The 7,237-nt window shown below is 39.0% G+C and overlaps 2 protein-coding genes across 4 annotated transcripts in view; both read right to left on the bottom strand.

Annotated features, from left to right (window-relative positions):
* slc8b1 (solute carrier family 8 member B1) overlaps positions 1–1,038 on the bottom strand; it is an 11,939-nt gene extending 10,901 nt beyond the window's left edge. Inside the window, exon 1 of one of the 2 annotated variants that reach the window (XM_014014420.1) lies at positions 679–1,038. In XM_014014420.1, the coding sequence (XP_013869874.1) occupies positions 679–819 (141 nt within the window). In that variant the 5' untranslated portion in view covers positions 820–1,038. The remainder of the gene's footprint in view (positions 1–678) is intronic. The other variant, XM_014014419.1, reaches the window with a different exon arrangement.
* A 1,716-nt stretch (positions 1,039–2,754) lies between these two features.
* The window catches only part of LOC106521724 (putative acyl-CoA dehydrogenase AidB), a 7,992-nt gene continuing 3,509 nt past the window's right edge, over positions 2,755–7,237 (bottom strand). For both annotated transcript variants that reach the window (XM_014014413.1, XM_014014412.1), the window contains exons 5-15: positions 7,064–7,181; positions 6,691–6,833; positions 6,435–6,587; positions 4,723–4,817; positions 4,534–4,633; positions 4,283–4,423; positions 4,115–4,207; positions 3,939–4,046; positions 3,678–3,849; positions 3,453–3,519; positions 2,755–3,358 (exon numbers count right to left, since the gene is read on the bottom strand). In XM_014014413.1, the coding sequence (XP_013869867.1) occupies positions 3,259–3,358; positions 3,453–3,519; positions 3,678–3,849; positions 3,939–4,046; positions 4,115–4,207; positions 4,283–4,423; positions 4,534–4,633; positions 4,723–4,817; positions 6,435–6,587; positions 6,691–6,833; positions 7,064–7,181 (1,290 nt within the window). In that variant the 3' untranslated portion in view covers positions 2,755–3,258. The remainder of the gene's footprint in view (positions 3,359–3,452; positions 3,520–3,677; positions 3,850–3,938; positions 4,047–4,114; positions 4,208–4,282; positions 4,424–4,533; positions 4,634–4,722; positions 4,818–6,434; positions 6,588–6,690; positions 6,834–7,063; positions 7,182–7,237) is intronic.

Raw genomic sequence — 7,237 nt, 5'->3', positions numbered from 1 at the left:
GTTATCCAGTTTTCACTGCATGCTTCCTTGCTACTAAAATAGCTGATAACATGACAGTCATATAAAGAGAAATTATAAAGTAAATTTAGATATTTTAAATACTTTTCAGGCAAACAAATTGCACTAAATATCAACAATAAGGGGTGAACTCCRCTTAGTGACAATGCAGCCAGAGGGAATGTATTTGATATCAAAATTTTATTTTTATATTTTTTGTGCTGTTAAATTGATACACAACACTACATCAAAATCCACTTTATTTTCTTTGCATATCTTTCATTATTATTAATAAGAATTATTGCAGGATTAAATCTTAATTTTAGACATTACACACAACTAAGACATGAATTAAAGAAACACGGGAGGAATCACATTATTTTTGCTGGTTTATATTCACAAAAATAATCTATAAATAGTGGCCCTGGAATACTGATATGTTTACACGTAAAGGATTAAATTACRTAAACATTCAGGCGCAACGCACCACTAAAAGCATTGTGTTCCTATACGATTATACACTGTACACTTTGTATAAACGACATGTTGGTGACAGAAACTAGTTTAAACCGATTTAACAGACTTAATCATGTGACAGCTGAGCACAATAAACCAMGAACCACGCAAACCTAATTCTCACGCTAAGGTTAAAGGTGTGCTCTGACAAATAATCTCACTGACCTCATCGTTGTTGTTCACCGACATGATGGTCAAAGAGTCCGTTCGGTTGCTGTAGGTCTGGGAGCTGGCGGCGGCGGCGGCAGCTCGCTGGCTGCACAGCACCGCCAGCAAAACGGTCAGGAAAACACTAATAAAAGCCATGATTCACTTTATCCTGGAGCCACGTCCATCCCGACGCTGCGTTATAGTGGACCTGGCAGCTTTACTCAAGCCAAAAACGATACGAGAAATAATCTAAAGTCAACAACGTCATAGATGTTCCGCTGACAGCTACTCTTGACTGTTTTTCACACCGACATCGGGTTCGTGCCCAGAGAGTTTACCTCTGAGGCTCCGCCCACTGTTAGCAGCCGGACTGAGCTGCGTTCAATGACTCAACTCTGAAGCTCCGCCCACTGTCAGCAGCCGGACTGAGCTGCGTTCAATGACTCAACTCTGAGGCTCCGCCCACTGTTAGCAGCCGGACTGAGCTGCGTTCAATGACTCAACTCTGAATCTGGTGGAAAATTATTGAATTATGAAAGTTAATACTCCTATTTCTTCTGGAGAATATGCAAAAAATTTTGGCGCTATTTTTACAGAGATGTTGTCTGCTTGTTGTTCAGACAGAAGCCAAGAATAATTTTTTCTCCTATTCCCATACATTCTCCTGTTGGCAAAATATGTTTTAACCTTTCTCCTCGTAACAATAAGTCAATCAGATCTCTGTTTCAGGAGGTGACTTCTGCTGTTGTATCAAATTGGAATCGCTATTAGCTTAATACATCTTGGAAATTTACTTGGTTGCTCCCTAATCACTAACAAGATAAAAGAAGTGACCTTCAAACTTTTACACAGAGTTTATCTTGATAAAGACTACCTAAAGAAGTTCAGCTCTAACACTGCTGTAAACTGTACCTTTTGTGATGTTTGCTCAGAAATTCATTTGTTCTGGATGTGTTCTTATTCTAAAGTATTTTGGCAACATTTTTGTGACTACGTTGAGTCAAAAATATCAACAGGATATTGGAAACACGACTGGAAAATGAATCCAAATGTCATCTTTATCAATTTATTAATCATCATGGCTAAATTTCACTTACACAAATGCAAATTTTTGAAGAGAAAACCATTTTTTCTGTTTTTTTTTTTTTTTTTGGTTGAGTTTAAACAGTATGATTACAATTAGGCCTTCTACAAATCAAAAAGCCACAACAACAATAGGGGCTTGTTCCCAACTTAAAACTTTGGATCATTTGTTGCTTTGATTTTAACATGAGGCTTTCTGGCACCTGTTTTCTACAAGCATTATTTTATTTTATTAATCTATGTATTTATTTTCTTTTTTTATGGAAGAATGTTGTATGTTTTTTTTTCTTTTTTATCACATTTTAAGTTGTGCTCTCCCTGGTGTTTTCTTGTTTTTGTATCATGTACACTGGTGTGTACTGTAAAAAAACAACAACTCTGAAGCTCCACCCACTGTTAGCCAATAGAAATGTGCTGCATTCAAGGACTACGCAGTGTTCAAAACAAGTGAATAAATACATTATTTACATTTTACTGCGTGAGCTAAAGCACACATACTGTTTCGTTTAAGAAAATAATTTTTTTTGTCCCCTTCTGCAGGGCAATGAGCAATTTTGCTTAAAAGWTTTGACAATAGTTTTATACTGAAAGCCAGAAAAACCGATTACCAATCAATTGCAGCCCATAAAATTTGTATTTTAGTGTGACAATGTTAAATTAACAAGTTCTTCATTGTTTTGTCCAATGGGCGCATTAAAAAAGTAAAAAAAAAACAAAACAAACAAACTGCAAAGCTGCACAATGAACATTTAAACCCTGAAATATCACCAAAATGATGATTATTTGTGTGATCATGATTTTAGGTGTGCTTGAACTTACTGTAATCAGAATAACAATATTCTAAATATTCAGTCAGATAACCCATCTAAGTATACTGGAGAAAGATCAGTATTTTACTTTGAACTCTGCAATTAGTTAACCTACAAGTATTAGACTATATGTCATTCATTACATTTACTGAAAAAACAAATACAAAAACTAGAGAGAAATTTAGAAAACATACTTTGATTTGCATTTAACTGTATTCAAACAGCATATTTTAYTATAGGTGATTAAGACAAAGCATGCTGTGCTTACATTTTCTCACACAGTAAAACTGATCAACATAATTTACAGAAAGGACAAAAAATGTTTTCACTCATTGCTCACAAAAGCCCAAAACAACTATTATTTATTCCAAAATTACAGGAAGTAAACCTATAATATCAGACCTGAAATGCAGGTAATCTGTTGGACTGCTGTCACCTTTCAGTAACTGTAGGACTGAATATACTGTAGCTGTGAAGCAAATAATTCATATGCACTGAGGTCAAAGGTGCAAACAGAACATCAAAAGATCATCCCTGTTACGCTCATTTAGTACAGATTTTTTTAAAATAAATACATTCTCAGAAATTAACACAAACAAAACAGTCAAATTTAGTAATGGCGTGTCATTATATTACATTTAAGAACTAACAATTCAGATCGAGCCGTGAATAGATCAGTGTTCAGTGATAGCTCTTAAATCAGCTACTCATAAACCAGCCCAGAGTCGAGGGGTGCCGTGCTGGACTCATAACAGCCGCTCTTCTGTTTAGTTACCACAAGACACAAGTCCTGTTCACACCACCTGACCGAGAAAAAAAAATAAAAACACGACGCGTTGAATAAATATCAAACGTGTTTTATTTCTTCCAAGATATTTAAAAATGTGTTAAACATACCTGAGAGCTGCGTAAGTGTCGTGTGGAGAGGCCTCTTTCCAACAAGCGTGGTCAATAAGAAGCGCACCTGTTGAACAAAATAACAAGCGCACACTGATAAATCATCATTGTACAGAGATTAAGCCAAATATTTAAACACTAACTATGAAGATAATCATTTAATCRCTGAGGTAACCCCTTCAGATTGATTTGTATCAGCACTTCCTCCACCTGCGTAGTACCCACCTGCGTAGATGCGAGCCAAGCTGTATGCCAGGTCTCTGGATGCTAGTTCCAGGTAGTTTGGTCCTTTAGAAGCAGCCACCTGAACAAACTCCTCYAGCTCAGACAGAGCGCCGCCAACGGCTTTCACAGCTGGGGTTAATGAGGAAACACTAGAGGCGCCTGCAAGCAGCGACTACAAAAACAATAAAAAATAAATTGACCTAACATTCCTGCTCAAGTCCAGCTTATTAAAGGAAGTGAACCTGCTGCGCCAGATCGCACCTTGACGTGGGTGAAGTAGGCGTGCAGGACCATTCCTGAGCTACGAGCCACGCAGCGCAGCACATCCAGGGATAGAACGTTTGTTGTACCTTCCCATATACTCAGCACCTGCAATAGGGAACGACGGTGAGCCTAGAGCACGTTAAAAAATKACATCACTTTAACAGCAGTGTCACCTGTGCATCACGAAGCATTCCAGGCAGCCCTGTATCCTCGATGTAGCCCTGTCCGCCGAAGCTTTCCAAACCCTCCGATATGACAGCTACTGCCTGGCTCAGAAACAGCAAAACAGAAAACTCTCAGAACAATAAATCTAATATCACGTTTAAGTGTTGCGCACCTACCTGCTTCCCCGTGTACAGCTTGACCACGGGGGTGAGCAGACGGAGGAGGTGGGCGTCCAGCTGGCTGGCCAGGCCGCTCTCTTCTCGACCCAACAGGCGACACAGCTCCATCACCAGGAGAAAAGCTCCACGAGTCTCCACCTGTCGAGAGTCAGGAGGAAGTGAGGGATGATGGGAATGAGTCAGGAGGAAGTGAGGGATGATGGGAATCGGGAGTTTGAGCAGCCCACCAGCTGCTGCTGCTGCTTTACCTCCATCCGYGCCAGAGTYTGAACGTGCAGCGGGTGGTCTTTAAGAAGCTTTCCGAAAACGGTGCGGCGAGTGGCGTAGTCACGYGCCAACAGGACAACTCTGTAACAAAAACAAAACACAAATCCACACATCAGCTGATCAGCTTACTTCTGACTGGATTTTAGAAAGTGAATGAAGGGTCGTCCTGCCTTCTCATCCCAGCTACTGCAGACACACTGTTGTGAATCCTGGTTATGGTCAGCATGTTCGCTATGGACGCCACACCTCTCCCTTCTTCTGAGAGCTGTTGATGAAAAAAAGTCAGAATATTGAAAATTTAAATGAATAATAAAGCTAAAGAGACCATCTAATTTCACTATAAATGACAAAAAAAAGCTTTCTCTTAGATACAAGATGCATTTTAAAACCAAACAGGCTGTTACAGAGGAGCATAGAAGAAAAGGAGAAGTCTGGAAAAGGTCAAAAGTTTTAAGTAATCTTGGATAATTTTCAGCTTCTAACTATGAAGCTTTTCGATATAAACAGGAGCTGCCTCTAAAATTTATTTAATATGATTTTAATAGGTTGTGTTTTCTTAAAATACAGTATAACGCTCAAGGAAAGAAAATTACACAAATCAGTAAAATGCTTGTGAAATATTTAATCCCAGTTTTATCTCACATATTGCGTGATTTACTTTTAGTGTAAAAAGCTTCAGTTGGTGGATTTTTTTTTTTTACATTTACTAACCCAACAACTAATTAGTACTATAATATTCCACTTAAAGCAGAAAAACTCCAAATAAGAACAACGTGGCTCTTATCTGAGATGAATGTTTAGGCAGATAACCATGAGAGGCTGCAAAACTGACCAACATTTCTGGATTATGAATCATGTCTCACCTGTAAGTACTGACTCCATTTAAAATATGAAAATATGAAGTGAAAAATAGGAGCGTTGCATTTCCTCAAAGCTAGCCATTGGCTGATTTTAATCTCCTGCCTGCTGACCTGAAAACTTGCAATTCCTGCTGCTGAAACCTCTGCCACTCCCTTCAGCTGCATACAGAAACTTTTCTCAGAAATTGTTCACTGCAAAAAATGTCCACCTAACCAAGTTTTAAAATCTCATATCCAGCCAAAAAGTCTTTTTGATCTTGTTTTGTGACTGATTTACTAAACAAGAACTGATTGTGTAAGAATAATAATCTTGTTTTCAGAATGTGTAAGATTATTTGTCTTGTTAGTCTGAAAATTTGACTCAAATTAAGTCAAAAATTTCTGCCAATGCAGTAAGAAAATTTTACTTGGTAAGATCCTTGAAATACTTGATTTGACTCAATTTTTTCTTATTTCAAGAATCTTACCAAGTGAAATTTTCTTACTGCATTGGCAGAAATTTTTGACTTAATTTGAGTCAGATTTTCAGGTTAACATATGGTGGTTGTTGTGTTTTTTGAAATGTTGTTGCATTTGCCCTTCAGGGCCACCGTACTAACAAGACAAATAATCTTACACATTCTGAAAACAAGATTGTTATTCTTACACAATCAGTTCTTGTCTAGTAAATCAGTCTCAAAACAAGATCAAAAAGACGTTTTGGCTGGATATAAGATTTTAAAACTTGGTAAGATGGACAGTGGGGATACAGCAGAGGCCTAATAAAAGCACTTTTGTACATTTGGAAAGTCAGATGGAAAACAGARCGCTAATAGATTCGATCTGTTTCATCTGTAGTCTTCTTGTGGTCAAAATCTCTTTTCTCAAAAAGCAGAGAAGCAGCAGAAAGGTTCGTCTCATCCCCCTCGTGTGTTGAAATAAGCAAAGTGAAACAACTTAGTTTTCTTGTAACACATCTGCAACAGGAAGCGCACAAGTCCACAGTTTATTACGAGTGTAACAAACAACTGTGTGTAACTGACTCTGTGTGCAGGCAGGCCATCCAGCAGTAACTCAGCGGTCGGCATCTGTCGTGTTCCCAGTTTCTCCTTCAGTCTCTGAACTTCTATTCCCCTCAGTAGGCCGTCCTCGTCTCGACTCACCTCTGCGTAAAACAGAGACAGCCCCTTGCTCCCCTGTGAAACAGAGACAAACGCAAAGTGAAATCATACTGGGAGTGTTTTAATTTATGTGTATATTTTTTGACAGTGGAGGGAAGTTGGCAGAAGTCAGCAGTACTGGTGTGGTAGCTCCTCTGCTGTCCTGAGCTCTTGCTAAAGTAAGACTCATATTTGCGTCCGTGGCAGACGTAAACCACTTGAAGCCGTGCAGTTTGTATGAACCGTCTGTTTGGGGTACGGCCACAGTCTCAGTGCCGCTGCCTGAAGAAAACAAGAGGAAGCAAATGAAAAGGCAGCTCTGAGGACTCACACCAACCACATTCTGAACAAACAACTCGTCTGATAAAACGGAATGAGATAGTTGCATTTTCAAGAATTTCTTTTTGTGAAAACTGAATAAATGTAGGATTTAACAGCCTCAGTTCAAGGTTATTCTTCTGTTAGATGAAGGTGACGCTGATTCACATGAAAAAAAAAATTTCACTACTAACCCACATCAGATCCTCCTTGTCTCTCAGTCATCCACTGTCCAGATGTCCAGAAACGTTCAGGCTGGCGGCTGGTCAGACGGCCAAACGCTTCTTCACACACAGGTGGTAAACCTATGGACTTCACCAACACACACACACACACACACACACACACACACACACACACACACACAC

The sequence above is a fragment of the Austrofundulus limnaeus genome, unplaced genomic scaffold (genome assembly GCF_001266775.1).
Source record: "Austrofundulus limnaeus strain Quisiro unplaced genomic scaffold, Austrofundulus_limnaeus-1.0 Scaffold114, whole genome shotgun sequence".
Lineage (NCBI taxonomy): Eukaryota > Metazoa > Chordata > Actinopteri > Cyprinodontiformes > Rivulidae > Austrofundulus > Austrofundulus limnaeus.
This window is presented reverse-complemented; position numbering and strand designations above follow the sequence as displayed.